At 47.9% G+C, this 16,022-nt stretch overlaps 1 protein-coding gene across 8 annotated transcripts in view; it reads right to left on the bottom strand.

Annotated features, from left to right (window-relative positions):
• Window positions 1-6,846: 6,846 nt before the first annotated feature.
• Window positions 6,847-16,022, bottom strand: part of TLK2 (tousled like kinase 2) — a 43,117-nt gene continuing 33,941 nt past the window's right edge. For all 8 annotated transcript variants that reach the window (XM_074557754.1, XM_074557753.1, XM_074557759.1 and 5 more), the window contains 7 exons: window positions 15,496-15,587; window positions 14,364-14,453; window positions 13,718-13,887; window positions 12,156-12,294; window positions 10,975-11,086; window positions 9,961-10,068; window positions 6,847-9,489 (listed from right to left, as the gene is read on the bottom strand). In XM_074557754.1, the coding sequence (XP_074413855.1) occupies window positions 9,316-9,489; window positions 9,961-10,068; window positions 10,975-11,086; window positions 12,156-12,294; window positions 13,718-13,887; window positions 14,364-14,453; window positions 15,496-15,587 (885 nt within the window). In that variant the 3' untranslated portion in view covers window positions 6,847-9,315. The remainder of the gene's footprint in view (window positions 9,490-9,960; window positions 10,069-10,974; window positions 11,087-12,155; window positions 12,295-13,717; window positions 13,888-14,363; window positions 14,454-15,495; window positions 15,588-16,022) is intronic.

Here is a 16,022-nt window from a genome sequence, read left to right as displayed (position 1 = left end):
CCTCTCCACACCCCGGGTGGCCGCAATGCCTCTGTACGGGGCGGAGGGTGTCGGGGAGATGCCCGCGGTGCCGCCGGTCCCGCTGCGGGTCGCCAGCGTGGGACCCCACCTGGCCGGGGAGAGTAGCCAAGGGCTGCCTTGTACTCCCGCCACACAACGTCGCTTGCACCTCTGGGTGCCAGGCAGAGTTATCTCATTCCAAGCACAGCCAGCCCAGCTGGATCCTCCTCCATCCATCCCTGTGGTACAGAGCTAGGCAGATCCCAGTTCAGCTGTGGACGCTGAGGTTGGACACGGCTCACTACACCTCCCACCACAAGGCCAATATCCCTCCAGCTGTGGGGTGCTGGTGCAGCTCTCCAACTTCTGGTGTTTTGCTTCGGGCATGAGACAAAGAACGTCCACAATATCCAATGTAGGCTCCACATCCAGAGCTGAACATAAAAGGCTTTTAAAAACTTTTGAAGAACTTTTAAACTTTTATTTTCACATCTCCACTCCAGCAGGGCTGCCCATGGCCACAAAAGCCCCTCAAAGAAGGCAATATACATGGAAAACACTGGAAGCAGGCATATTCCTGGCTTTTTACATCCATTTGGTGCATTTGGGTGATGCTCATGGTACCCATTCTTGTGGGAGCATCCGTAAGGGTGTTAGAAGCCTTACCTCCTCAAAGTCTCCTGGGATTTGAGCAGTGCAGGGAGAGTCATTCAGTCCTTGAAACACAAACTCTGCCATACAGATTGAGGGAAGATGATGCTTTTGAGGAGACCAAGCTGATGGCAGAGCTCCCTTGAGGAGGAAGCAGGATCTGGCCCCAAGATGGCACAAACCCCTGAGGTGGTGAGGAATGGGTGTGAGCCAGCCCTATTTTGGCTATTCAGAAAATAAAGGAATCTGTTGTTTCCCAGTGATGCAGGAAGGACCTCCAAGCTGGTGCCAGGATGGGCTTTGGGGATGCAAACCCTCTGGGGGAGCTAATTAAGCACATGAGCATCTGGACTGTTGGTTTTTCTAAAGCAGGGATTATTTTTTAATTGCTACAGCACTGAGAGAAAGGCCTTGCTGGCCTCCATGGCTGCCACAGGAAGCAAGCATGACAGTCCAGAAGAAAGGAAGGAATCAGCCAGATCCTCTCTCCTGTCCCAAAAAATTGGAGACCACTCAAGGGGGATGCCACCCACTGAGACACCAGGGGCTGGACATGATGGGGCTGTGAAGTCCCCATGAGTGGGACCCTCCACACATCCTGGACAAACCTGACATCCCTTTCAAGGAAGTTGAACTGATTCGAAAGAAGGAACATAGCAGAGTCAAAAGGTTTTGGATCCCATGGAATATTGCTGCTTCCTGGCCTGGTTCATCCTGTATCTTGGAGGCCCCTATGCTGCATGTGATTAGCAGATAATTAGCACTTCTTAATTAATTTCTTCAACACAGGCCAACAGCTCCTTACCTATTCTCTTCCTAATCCGGTTTTGTACCAGTTGAGTCACTACTCAACAGAGTGGGTCAGGTGGTATTGGAATAGGAATCCCAATATAACCAGTTAGATGGTGCCTGGGCCAGTTCTGACCCTCACTGCTGAGCCAAAGGCGGCTTCTGTGGTGCTTTACCCCAGAGATACCTCGGCTGCTGGAGATTGCAGCGGGGCACTGGTGCAAGTCCAGGCTTGTCAGGAACTCCGTTTACCTCAGGAGAGAGAGCTTCTGGCGATGGTGAAGAGAAGAAAGGAGAGGATTCTGCTGGAGGGTTGCCAGATGTTTATTCCATGGTTACAGAGGTCTGAACCGGGGCAACTGCTGCCAACAGAATGGAGGCCGCATGGTCTCATTAACCTTTTAAGCTCCGGGCAGGGGAAGGGGACAGGTGAGCCACCAACCAGGTGAAGGGGCAGGGTCTCAAGGGACTAGGGACACCTATGCGGGCCAATGTCCCCCAGGCCTGAGGGACCAATCACACGACGCCTTGCTGGTATGTTAGCCTGATTGACAGGGCACACTCAGCAAGGGGCGAGGGGGAAGGGAGAAGGTATAGGCACACCTGGGAAGGGACCCGGAAGTTTAAAACAGGACATTGCAACACACCTCAACAAGGTGGAAATGTGTTTTTCCCTTGGGATGTTTCCAGGCTGTCTGACCCCTCTGGCCCTAATGAGTTGCTGCCAGGCAAGGACAAGGGGACATGGCTGAGTGCAAGAGATGGCCAACTTCACCTCTGGCCACAATCTCAGGAGAGCTCCTTGCCTCAGAAGATTGATTTGGAGCAATGGGCTTATCCCAGGATTACCCAGAACTTGAGATATTCAGTGTCAGTAGCTGGTTCCCAAGTTGAAGCATCTGTATCTTGTCATTTAATTGGAAAAATAAACTCTGGGTTTTGGCCAAAGCCATATCCCATGTAGGGAGTGGTCACAATGGCAGGACTGCAGTAGGATGGGTGAAACAGCATTGGCTCGAGTGAAAGTCATCCTGCAGAAGGTTTGAAAAATATTTCTGCAGATAGATCCAAGCCACTTGCCCACCTTTGGCTGGAGGTCTGACCAGGTCAGGAGCGCTTGGGGAAAAGCAGGTCAGTCAGGATGCTCAGCAAGTTGCAAAATGTGTCACCAGTGTGGAGTGGGACCCAACCATAACTGTGGGGAAGAAACCCCAGATTTGCAGCAGGCATGCTCAGTGGCAGTGAGGCACCCCATGACCAATTAAGTTTGGGGCTGTCATGGGGCACGTCTGTTGTTTGCTTATGTGAGAGGCATTAGAGGAAACAATTTGGGGATGTGTGGACAGCATCTGTAGCCTTCAGAATTTTCTGAAGGAAGTTCTGGCCACCTATGAGGGCTGGCAGGTTCTAAGGGTCTATTTATTGTATGATCAGGGAGGCAGCATGTCCTGCTCTGTTGCACTCTTCCAAGGGTGTTCCCCCAGCCCATGGCTCTCTGGAGGACTGAGGGCTCCAGGAGAGCAAAGCCTTGCATGTGGGCAGCTGCTGTTGGGGGACTCTGGTGTCAGGGGCTTTGCTTTTTTGGGGATCAGCAGCACCTGCCAGGTTCTGACAAAAGCTCAGCACTGCCTTGGCCTCATTCTGGCCGCAAAATAGGGCTGGTTGGGCCAAGATCAACACCCACCTGGCAGGCACTATGCACTGAGGTCAGTGTTTGGGGAAGAGGCCGTCTTGGCGTCTGCTGGCTCCTTCTCCCTTATGCCGGGAGCAGCAGCAGCAGGGAATGGCCACGTCACTCTCTCTGTTGGAGACAGGCAGCAACAGCCAGTCCAGCTCCCTCTCACGCTCCAGGCTTTGCACAGCAGGCAGTGAGGGTGATTGATATTCTCTCGCTGGGATGTGAGGTTTGGTGGGGAATCCCATGGGGGTACAGCAAGGGACTTATCCCCAAGCTTAGTGTTTGCACCCTTCCCTTTGGGGAGAAGCCTGGGGACACCATGGAGGGGCTCAGCTCCTGCACAGACCCGGGCACGTTGGTTGTCATCAGGGCCCTATAGTGATGCTCCAGGGGGTTTGGTTTTCTCATTATGGTTCCACATTGCAACAACAGTTCTCGGCACTGGTGGCTGAGGCTCCACTCCCAGGTAGGGAGTGTTGTAGGGCACCTCCTGTTAGCGTCCCGTGCTCCTCCCAATGTTTGGCATCAGCCCCCTCAACACTCAGCTGCGAGTACAGGGATCCTGGCCAAAATGAAGGGCCCTTTCCCTGCCTCCGGCCCAGCTGTTCCTTTGGCTCTTGCAAGGAGCAAATGGACCTTTGCCAGGTTCCCTTAATGTGCTTGGTCAGCCTCATTCCCCCTGACCTCCTTCCCAAATTTGCTGTCTCCCAGCACTGCAAAAGATTGGCACCCTTTGTGGGTGCCCCATACAGCAGCTCTCAGAGTTCTTTGCTGCTCTGTCTTCTGCAGCCCTGAAAAGTCAGACAAGTTCAAGCTGCAAATAATTTATTAAAACCAGATGTGCTCACTTGGAGCTGCCATGAGGAATTTCAGGGCGCTCCAGCCTTGTGAAGAGCAGCGCTGAGATCCTGGCCTTCCGCTGCGGGGGCGAGACAAGGCTGGGGGCTGCCTAATGAGCTGTGCTGCCTTCTGAGCTGTTGCCTCTCCTTCCTGCCTAGCCTCCCCTGGAGGGCTCCTGGAAAGGGGCAGAGAGAGAATTCCAGCCATTTACAAGAAATTTTCCTTTTAGAAAAACACTTGCTCTGCATGACTCAAGAGCAAATTGGCAGAACTGGCCTGCAGAGTGGGGAGGGAAAGCAGCTGGAGAGTAGTGGAGAACAGTACATCCTGAACAGCATTTTTCTCCTGCCAGAAGTGGGTATAAGACCCCAGAGCAGAGATGTTAACCCTGTTCCCTGGCCCTCTGCAGCAAGAGCAACATGGTCCAGTTGGCCCTGAGTGCTTCATTTCCGCCTCTGCCACTGCCTTACCTCATAGCCACGGGCACGTTCTCTTCTACTTCCATCCCTCACCAGTTCCTTTAGCCTAGAGGGGTTTTGGCATCAATCCCAGCCAGTCTCCTGGGTTTGGGTGTGAGTGTGTGGATTTTCAGGATTAGTAGGAGCTGGGATGAGCCCATGCTGAACAAAGCAGGTCTGGAGTCCTGATCCTGATGTGGAGCTGAGCCAAGAGCAAGGCGGTTGCCGACAGGGCAGCGCGTGCTCGCGGTTCTTATGCAGCCGGAGCTTTCAGTCGGGAGAGGACAGGGCTGAGCAGAGCTCTGCATTTTTTTCTTACCCTGAATGCAAAGCAGAGCCAATCACCTTTTAACTTTGCTGCTGGTGTTTCCCAGGGCAGCCCAGGGGGGAATGGGAGATCTGGCCTGAACATGAGGCTAGATCTCCCTGTCTTCATCTTGCTGCTGCTCACAGGAGCCCTGCATTTTTTTCTTAATTCCTGTGTTTTTATCTCCATCCCAATATTTTAACTCCATTTGGACCGTGGCACTGCTCTGCACCATCCCTGCAGCCCAAGCAGGGAGGATGGGAAAGCAGCTCCTGGCCAGGGCGGCCTGGGGGCTGCTGAGGCTCATCCTACACTAGCAGGGCAGATGGTGGATAACCTCTATTTTCAGGCTTTCCTGAATCAGCTGAAAGCATTTTAGCCACCCCTTCACTGAATGTGTTTGGAAATGAGTAGCAACAGAGTGAGTGAAACACAAGCTGCAGCTGAAGGTGGAGGGAGAAAAAGACTACAGTAACTCATCCCAGGAGGAGATCCAGGCTGGGAGCACAGAGGAGCAGGGAAGAGCACACAGAGCTGGTGGTAGCATGAGCTCTGTCATGAGCATGAGCACATGCCAGCAACTTCTCCTGGCCTTCACACCCCCATGCAGCTACAGCATGGAATGGGGCTGTGTCTCAGGCCCGCTCCCAGAACAGACAATAGTGTCCTTGTGGCCAAGAGCCTGCTCCTGGATGTGAATGTAGTGAGGGGAGGCCGAGCTGCTCTCCGTTTGTTTGGCCTTTTGCCCCCACCCAGGGTGATGGCCAGGGGGCACCCAGCTGCCCCTGAGGGCAGCACTGGGGCCAGGGAGAAGCAGAGACCACAGGGAGAGCCATGTGCAGCTGTGGAAAATCAGTCTTGGTGCAAAGATGCATGAGCATGTGGTAGCAAATCTTAGGTCCAGGCTCACTGGGTGTCAGGGTTGTGCCTAATTATGCTCCCACACACTCCAGTCTCCTGTTCTCCTCCAAGCTGTGAGTAGGAAGGTTTAGTTTAAGGCTGCTTGAGCCAAGCTTGCGTAGCACCCATAAAACAGCATCCTCCAGCAGCAGATCCCAGGCAGACAGTGGCAGCGGTTGCAAAGCTCACACTGTGGGTTTGCCAGGTCACAAAATAAACTGGGACTGGCCCATTTCGTAGAGGGAAGCTCATTTATAGTGTGACTCCCACATGCAAATGTAGGAGGCAAAGCATCCAGTGAGGCAGCCCCTTGGTCAATCTTGATCCTGAGGGTGTCAAGGTGTGTCCCTAACCCACTGCAGGACGATGATGCTGCTGCTGATGCTACTGAAGCATCTTTGCTGCCTCTCCTGGCCCAAATTTGTCACATCGTCTGAACTGGAACAGGAGGCTGGAAACAATCAATTGCAGCAGCAGAGAGGGAGCCAAGCTCACTCAGTGTTTGGTTTCACTTGCACTCACTGTTTGACTTCAGGCACAGTGAAGGTCAGGTCAGGTTTGAGGAGTTAACCTGGGGCCTGGTGACGGTTCATCTGAGGAAGCAGCCCTGGCTCCTGGGGGATGCCTGGGGATGGTCAGCACATGCTTGTGGAGGAGCAACAGAGAGAGTTGGGCCCCAGCACTCCCCACTCCAGATATAAACAGACTCAACATCTTCAGCTGCCACCATCCTTTTAAATTTTCTGTTGTGCATTTTTGTAAAGCTGACAAAGCCCAACCCCAAGAAATTAAAGAAGCTGAGTTTCATCACTGCTCAGGGTGGTTATTGTGGGTGACTGAGAGGGGAGATTTGGGTGTCCAAGGGTTGGGGAGTGGATGGGGGGTTGTGACTCACAGATTATCATAAAGAGAAAAGGTGGTTTTTTTGTGTCCTCGACTTATATGGCTTCTAAAGGGCAGGTGGCTATTCTACAGGAAATGAGGGACAAATCCACCTCAGCTTTCTAATTTATGTTCCAGGACAAGATCAATATCAGTAATTAAGTGACTCGGTAATTTTCAGCAATTCCCCCTCTGATGCAGAGATCTCACTGCTCTGAGCTATGGAATACACCCTTCCTCCATCGTTCCTCATCCTGTCTTGTGTCATCTCTGTGCAGCCACTGCAAGAGAGCTCATGCCAATGCCAAGAGCAGAAAAACAGTAAAAGCCAAGCAAATCAGTTTCTTAAAACTTATTTTAATATCCATATCTCATCTGTTGGGTAGAGCCAAAACAGTCTGGCCTGGTTTAAGTTACAAATTCTTCATACACTTTAAGTAAATGAACAGTGTGGCAATAGGGTCTGTTATTGGAAGTGAAACCCATCTTAACAAGGGAAGTGTTGCAGCCAGAATTCTACCAGGGTTCTTCCCTGCTATCAGCCCCAAAAAGCCGTCACTGTCCCCTGGCTCTGAATGGGTGTCGCACAGCAGGAATAAATGCTTTTGACACAAAACTAATCACACCCACAGAGATGCACACACTGGATGGCCAAGAAACAATGGGACCAGGATAGAAAAAAACCCTTTTAGAATTCTCCCCGATGTGGACAGATACCAAATCACCAGTTTCGGCAAATGGGATGAAGCACCAACCCTGATTTCTCCTGACAGAGGCTTAATAAACATTTTGAAGCTCCTTGCTGGACAATTAACTTCTGGCTTAGAGCAGCAGGCATGGAAAGGGCTAAGAGAGGATGGCTGAGGATTTAAAGATGCAGTATTTTTGTTCTTTGTATAAAACACTACAGCAGTTTAGACACCACCCTAAATGCAGCTGCAAGGGAGTAAATCCAATTAGAAGCCCAAGAGTCACTACAAAAATAGTAAGGAAAATCAAAGCAGCAGTTCTCCACTTCCCTGGCCTGTTGCTTAACTCCAACAGACTGCTCCATTTCTCAGTTAACAAGTTCCTGATCAGGTTTAAGCACAGTATTTGCAGATGATGGCTTACAATAAGGCGGACAAGTGGCAGTTCTGAGTGCATGATGGGAGAACAGCACTTGCCAGGAGATGCCAGTGGGGTAACAGAACCACCCAAACAGCCTGCTACAGCTGTGGGTACAATCCTGGAGCTGTCCCACAAAGGATCCCCCAGCCCACAGTGGTGCAGGGACTGGGTTGGGAAGTGTGCACAGGGTGGTTTGTTTTTTAACCAGCATCCTGAATTGCAGTAGTGCAGGGCTCGTCTCCCCCCTGGGACAAACTCTGCTCCTTGACACTGCATCTTTAAATATTTCTGGCTAAGAACTCCCGCCACATGTTAGGAGCACTCCAACCTGGCTGCCACATGTTCAATTGCTGCGCTTTTTGTGTTTTCAGTTTTCCTTCTATGTGGGAGGGAAAAGGAAGCAGAGTGGGAGGCTCCCACTACACAGCAGGCAGATCCAGCTGAAGGTAAAGACCCCTCCACACAGATTACAGGAGGGAGACAATAATTAGGGTGTTTGCTCCTTTCAAGAACATTATCTCATTCCCTGCCATCTGAAATCTGATGCAGTGATGGCAGCAAGTTTCACAAGTCAGCAAGTTTGAAAACTGTTGAGGGAGATAGGAAGCTTCGCTGCCAAGTCAGCCAACAGAGAGGAGCAGACAAAGCTTCAGCTTCAGAACACTCTAACATGAACAAGAGCAATAGAGAGCTGTGTGGGCACAGATCAGACCTGTGACACCTGAGCCATGCTTCAATCCCCACTTGCTCTCTGCCTGCCAGCCAAGATCAGGCTCACAAGTGTGGAAAGCAATGTGAGCATGATGAGCTGGGTCTGCAAAACCAGCAGCACTTCAACACATTAAAACAGTGCAACCGTTGGGAGAGCAATGAAGCAGCAGCTGAGACCTTGTGGCAGCCTGAGCTGTGATCCACTCTGATCACAGAGTGACGCAGGCCTGTCCTCCTAGGGCTTCACCACCCTCTTGAGAAGGTGAATCATTCCTAAGAGGCTGTCCCAAAGGAGCAGAAAGCTGCACCAGTTGCAGAATGGACACTGCCACATACCTGCTAATACGGGTTTCACTAAGACCAGAAAACTGTTTTCTTCCAAAAAATTGTTATTTTAAAAAAATTGAAATTAATTAGGGGTAAAACACTAACTCTAGTGCCATGAACAGGCAGGATCAACTTTTTTCCCCTCCAAAGGGCAAAGAGTCATATACCATCCCCAGCTGAACCTTGGTGCTTCGAGCTTTTCAAGGAGATGTTACCTAAACTTTATTAAAAGAAAAAGAACAATGTTTAAATATCAACACTGGACTAGCCCAGTCTTTTTTCCAAAGTCCACATTCTTCATATGAAGCACACACGGCGTCCTGGATTCCCCAAGGCTGCACGTTCAGAAGTTCACAGTACATGGAACCATGTCTTTTTGTTTATTTTTTCTTCAGTTTCCCCTCCTTGCTCAGAGCAGCCACCCTTTTGTGGTCACTGACTGGATAAACCTCAAGCCATCTCCTATCCACATGGCTCGGCCTAGATGCTGAAGGCTTTCTTGATGAGAGTTGATGTTGTCATGCTCTATGGATGGAAAAAAGCAAGAGAAAAAAGCACCTGGTACAGGTTTCTTGAGACCCTTGTGGATTCCTCTGTTCCAAAGGTGTTTCTGAAAGTCTTTCTGACGGTTTCTCAAGCAGTTTTTGGCCTATTATTCTGTCTCAGTTTGAAGAGCTGTTATTGGATGATCCAGAGGTTGATGCAATTGCAGCTCCAGCTGGGCTGCTTGTGGATACAGATTTGCGGATGTGAGGCAGCAAGTAGGGGTCACAGGCCAGCTGCTGGACATCTATCCTGTCCTCCTTCCGATAGGCCAGACACCGCCTGATGAATGCCTGCAGCACCCCAAAGCCAAAGCAAGAATTAGTTTCTATGACAGAAACAGGAAGCTTTTGATTCTTTGGGAGTGGGGCCAGTGTGACAACCTCAGTGCCAAAATTCCTTCCCTAGACACAGCCCAGCTCCCACACTAAATTTCAATTTGGACCAGGAGAAGCATGGGCAGAGTCACCCAGTGTTCAGTGCTCAGCCTGACAGCTGCAGTAATCATGGAATCACAGAATGGTTTGGATTCTTATAGCTCATGTCATTCCAACCTCCCTGCCATGGGCAGGGACACCTTTCACTAGACCAGGCTGCTCAGAGCTCCATCCAGCCTGGCCTTGACCACCTCCAAGGATGGGACATGCAAAGCCACTGATGACTGTGTGATAGGTGAGCATTAAACACAGAACTCCTGCTGGCTTTATGAAAATCAGGAGGCTGGAACTGCCTGTGCTGCCTGAACCTCAAGCAGATTTAGTTACCTTTGCTTCTGGTGTGACTACTGGTTTTGGAGGGAACTGCACCTCAGTAGCTTTCAGGATTGTGTTCTCCTGCAAGATGTCCTGTTGTGACTGGTTGTGACCGAAGGGCTACCAAAAGAAAGAAAATGTCGTTAAAGGTTGGTGACAGGCATAAAAATCCCATAGCTCTACTGTTTATCATTACCTGACATCAGCATTTTTCCAGGCAAGCAACCCACAACTGCTGGGAAGGTGCTGCGGATACCAGAGAACCAGGACACATTGCTCCCATGCTCCAATGAACAAAAGGGATCAAGCTGGAACATGCCTGGCTTGCCCAGCACGGATCTCCACCTGCTTCCAGACCTTGTGGGTCTGTTAGACCATTGCCATCCACCTGAGCTAGCAGAGATTCACCCACTCATCTCTGCTGGGTAGGTCCCATGTGTCTGACTGACAGCACTGAGCAGCACGTGTGTCAGCCCCAGCTTTCACAACATTTAGTTACCAGGGACTCCTGAAAATAAGAGCCCATCAACTCCTTTCCCTTCTCCATCCTATCTTTCTTGTTGTCATAAAGCTGACAAATGACCTTTTCCTGATCCACGCTTTTCCCTTCCAAAAGAGTCATCCTAAAAACTCCTAAAGTGGGTCTACTTCCCCCCCCCTCCCCCATAGCACTTGCAGCCATCAAGACCAACAAAGACTCAGGGCATGGAAAGTGTCACAGACAAGACCAGACCAAAAACCTCACATGACAAATGACACACCTGTCCTGCCCAAAGCAGCCTCAGTGGGAAAATGCCCGGTGGAAAGAGATGTTCTGCAGAATGTCTTTTCTGAAGGAAATGCTAAAGGTAGAGCACAACACAGCCTAGTCTATGCTCCCCACTTCCATTAGCATGCACTCTGCCCTGGAACTGATGGCAAGCAGACAAGGGAGCACATTCTAAGTCTGTGGAGAAGGAAGCAGAAGCCTGGGTTGCCTCCCAAAAAGTTTGGGAAACACCACTAAAAAATTAAACACCTTCTTACCTTTCTGCCATATAGACACTGATAGAAGATGACTCCCACTGACCAGACATCAACTTTATTTGAAATCTTTGGAGGTTCTTTCCCAACCACAAAACATTCTGGTGGTAAATACCTGATTAGAAGGAAGTGTTAAGAAGTTATGAGCAGCAGCTTCAAGTATTATCTATGATTTCCTTTGGAACAGAAAATTCTATGATCAGATACTGGCTTGGGACTCAAGGGTCCCATTTCATTCCTGTGCATCTCTGGGCCAAGATCACCAATGCCTACTCCTTCTGGGAACAGTGATCCCAAGGACTCTCCAGACGCTTCTGTTCTGAGCTAGTCAGCACAGTCAGTTTCTTTTCACCAGAGCACGTAAAACAAGCCCCATTCTCTTTTACCTTCACAACTTGTATTTGCTGTTGAAAGGGCTTGGCCAATAATTCCACAATGAAAAGCACACAGCCAAAATACATATTTCTAGAAACACAACCCCATATGCCATGCCCCAGTTAAAGACACTCAGCTTCACTCAGGGTACAGCTAGTTTAATTTTTAGGAACAAAACAAAGCTGTACAACACAGAATGGCCGAACAAATTTTCTGTTGCCCATGGTGACAGTTTGCAGCTTGGGTGACATCTAAGAGTCACACTCGGTGGCACTCACCAAGTGTCTGCTCTCAGCCAAGGGCGATACAGTGACACTTGGCACAGAAGACAAAGAATTGCTGAAAACATGACTTTCAAGTGAATAGACAACACCATGAGATTTACGTATTTTTCGAGAGCTAGCTAGGGATCTTTACCTCCTAATTTCAGAAGAATACTCTTTATCTCCCTGATCCACCTGAATTTTCAAATAGATACAGTATTTCCCTTGTTCTTGCTTAAGATGCGAGACGGAGCCACTCTGGATTGTGAAAGAGCAGCCAAGCCTCACTCCAGAGCTCGCTATCTCAGCAGCATAGGCAGCTTTTCACCAGCCTTTTGAAGATGAGCTGGTTTTCAAACACTGACCTGTTGAACAGTAAAAATCTGCCAGCCTCAAAAAGAGCCGTGTGACAACAAAAGCAGTTGCCAGGGTCTCAAACCTCCAGTGTGTCCAGTTAATAGCAGCACACACAGAGCTGACACACTTCCAAAGCTGTTTATAAACTGCTCTTGATCTTAACTTGCAAGTGCCCCAGAAATTGCTTACCAGTAAGTACCAGCCCCCTGCGATGTCAGCTCCATGCCATCAACTGAGTTGTAGCTGTCATCGTCCATGATTTTGGAAAGTCCAAAATCTGTGATTTTTATCTCTCCACATGCAGTACCATTGACTAAAAGAATGTTACCTAGAGAGAGGAAGAAAACAGCCCTTAGGATACAGATTTATCAAGAATAAAATTGCATTGAGCCCTGCACAAGGACAAGGGACCTACAGTGAGCTGCACCAGATGCTTTAACTCTCAAAATCCTGAACTTCAGAGACAACTCGGGGACTACCAAGTGCTAGAGCTGATCTGCTTGTCTTGAATGACCTAAGTGACCTCATATTGCTTGGAGCCTCCAGATCCTGAGCCCTGTTAGCCAAATGAACTTCAAGCCCAGGCTTTGACCCCTCCCAAAGATCTTGTTGGAAGGGCAGGTCAAAAAGGAGGATTAAGGAGAGAAGTACACATACACAGTTATGACTCATTCTGCCCGTAAGTTTTGACTTGCCCTGTCTTCTCAACATGCCAGAAATTTTCTCCTTCCTTACAGTGACTTTCTAAGCTTAAAAAGGACAATTACTGCTTAGGCAAGAGTCTTTTATAAACCCATCAAGAAGTCAGATCATCACTGCTTTTCTCCAAGCCTACAATAAAGTAGCAAAAACTGTGTGTGATGGCAGCAGATGAATCACAGCTCTAGGCAGCTGCAGGCAGAACTCACTCAACTTGGGAACAGCCGGGGAGGAAACGGGGTCACTATAACCAGTGCAACAGCACCACCTCCTGTACACATTCCTCATGCTGATGCAACAAACCACATCACAAACCAGTTACACAATGCTGATGAGGTGCCACCAGTACAGGGAGACCAGCTAGGGATAATTCATCCATCTCTTTGGGCAGTTTACTGGATTAGGAAAAAAGCTATGTAGCCAATATGCATCATTGCAAAATGAAGCATTTCCATTTTCTCCCTTGTGGCTCTGCCCCAGCAGTAAAAGGAAAATGTACAACACCATTTGGGGAGGATCTTCACCCCGGCAGATGTAACTGAATTAACTCAAAGGCAAACCTGAGCTGTCTGATTGTGCGTCCTCAGCTTTGGGAGCTGACACACAATATGAAAAAACAAACATTTCAAAATTAGCTTCTGCCATCAAATTCTCAGCCAGATGATTACAGAAAGAATAAGCCAGAAGAATGGGAACATGAAGTAATTGTGGGAGACTTTATGAAGCAATAACAAGCTCTTGAAGCGGAATACAAGCAGGACATTAAGAAAACTAACAGAGCCACTTGGTGGTTCAAGGTCTCATTCTTGAAAATGTTACATCTCCTTGTTTTACATGTTACTCCTCTGTTTTATGTTGCAATTCTGGCAGAAAACATCCTTTACACACTTTCCAAAGGTTCTATGCATTTTACATTTTTTTTTTCTTGCTGCAAGTTAGCTTTCCCAGACAGCCCTGTCTTCTTTCTGCTGTTTGAACAAAGGAAATTGCCTCATATTATCTGTAACCCATTACATTTCCTTAGCATCCTTAAGCATGCCAGCACCGCATACCTGGTTTAAGGTCATAGTGTATGATGGGAGGTTTGATTTCATTTAAGTATTTTAAAGCATTCACAATCTGCATGATAATGGATCGTGCCTCTTTCTCCGACATTAGCTTGTGCTGTTTCAGGTAGAAGTCCAGATCATTCCCCTCACAGTATTCTAACACTGTACAAAACCTGAAAGAAAAACAGGAGTTGTTGCAATTAAGGCCCCTGATATAAACCAGAACACTGTTACTGCTTGTCTGTAACTCACCCATTTGGCCAATATATTACATTAAGAGTCCTTCAGCCTATGAATTCCTTTCTAAAACTAAGCTACCAGGAGCACAGGCCTCAATGCTCAACAGTACAAAGGTCCAAGATTCCCCATAGAAGACCCAGAGGCTGAAAGCAGAACCAGCTGTGGCATTTGCGCAGGGTCAAGAGCAGGATTTACCAGTAAAGCACCACATCTGACAAAATACATCACATTAGTTTGTGAGCTGAAGTCTCCAGAAAACCAGTGTATGCTGTAAGTACACCTTGGTTATCTCAGCAGTAAAGTCTAACATTGGTGTGGACACCTTCTGGACTTTCCTGAAAAAGTTTTAAATACTTTGTCTTTAGTGAATTGGTCAAACGATGGGAAAGGACAGAGCAACACAACTTACGAGTCAGTATCCAGTGAGAAGTAGTCATATAGTTTAACTATTCGAGGGTGATCCAGTTCTTTGTGAATTCTGTACTCTCTACATGCATGTCTGAAAACAGCAAAGTCTGAGCATTAGTCATACAAGTAACTTAATTCTAATTTCTCCAGATAGTGAATCCAGACACACCACACAGCATCCAGCTTCAATCAAACCCATGCACGTTCCTCAGACAGCTTCAGACAAATCAAGTGAAGGAGGAACTGCACAGAACAGCTCTTAGGAACCACAAAACCCCAGTGCAGCTCCAACCCTGGCAATGCTACAAAATAACTCATCTTGATTAATGGTACTGCTTGCCAAAATAGAATAGCCTCATAAATCCTTAAGAGATTCAAGAAAGCTCAATACAAAAATCAGCAAGTTCTAGAATTCCATGATGCTTAGCAGCCTGATTTCCAGGCTTCAAATTCAGCTTAATTTGTCCCAGTGACTTGTTGGGGAATTAAGAACATAGCTTTATCTTGGATAAGGCTTGGCTGTTACTATACAGAGTTATCTAACCCATGGCATTAGGGAGCAAGAGTTACCAACAGCAAAAAGCTTTCAGTAAAGAATTTCTTCCCATGAAGAAATTACTTTATTTTAACCCTGCTGTCTTTCAGGCTGAAGCCATTCCTCCTTTGTCCTGCTACTCCAGGCCCTTGTAAATAAGTTTATTTTCATCTTTCTTGCAGGCTCCCTTCAGGTAGTGGAAAGTCACAATTACGATCACTTATTCTAGGAAACAAAGAGAAGGGGGAGGCTTCCAGAGAGCACAATGCAGGTGTGTACCTGAAAGATGGGGAGGAAAAACTATTTCCCATGGAACTGCTTGAAGATTTCAGAGAGAAGCCACTTCAGCACTTTTCTCACAGAGCACTGATGCTTTAAAATGCAGAGGCACAGGGCTTATACAAAACTTTGCGTGCATATGCACATATTTAAAGTATTTCTAATCGACCAGAACTTTTGCAAGTAGCTACTGGGATAGAAAGTGGCTTTTGAAATGCAGCAAAGATAGGAAAAAAATTGGCAGCCTCTTCACAGGCACTGGATAACCAAATGCAGGAGGAATTGGGAACGTTGCTGGCTGCTTTACAAACTCACTTACTTGTGATAGTTTTCTTTCTTCTCATCCCTCCAGTTCTTATTTAACTGGTGTATTTTCACAGCTACATATCTCTGTTCTGTTAAATCAAATGCCTGCAGAGAGAAGAGCTGAAAATCAGTAGGAATCACAGTCTGAAGTCTAATACTGCAAAAGCAGACAAGCTCTAACAAACCAACATCCCCACCCAGGAAATCAGCATTAAAACAGTGAGGGAAAAGCAAACCCACATTTTCATTTGATAAGTTGCCCTAATGAATTCAAGCAACTTTGAAAACAACTGAATATTCTGCACTTTGATCTGACCTTCCCCATGGGATCTAACTCACACTGCATTGATTTTGGCATTTTACAATCAGAGTTGCAAAAGGACCAGGAAGACTAAATTACCAAAACATAGACAGTTTTTATACTGGGAAAAAGATCCTGCTATTACTCCCCCAAGTCCAAAATTCATTTTTTACACCTGAGTTAATAAAAAGAACCCTCAAAATACAGAAGATTTTTCAATGCTTTGTTTCACACTGGTA

Source organism: Zonotrichia albicollis, chromosome 23, assembly GCF_047830755.1.
Source record: "Zonotrichia albicollis isolate bZonAlb1 chromosome 23, bZonAlb1.hap1, whole genome shotgun sequence".
Classification (NCBI taxonomy): domain Eukaryota; kingdom Metazoa; phylum Chordata; class Aves; order Passeriformes; family Passerellidae; genus Zonotrichia; species Zonotrichia albicollis.
Note: the sequence above shows the minus strand (reverse complement) of the source record. Positions and strands in the feature narration are given on the sequence as shown.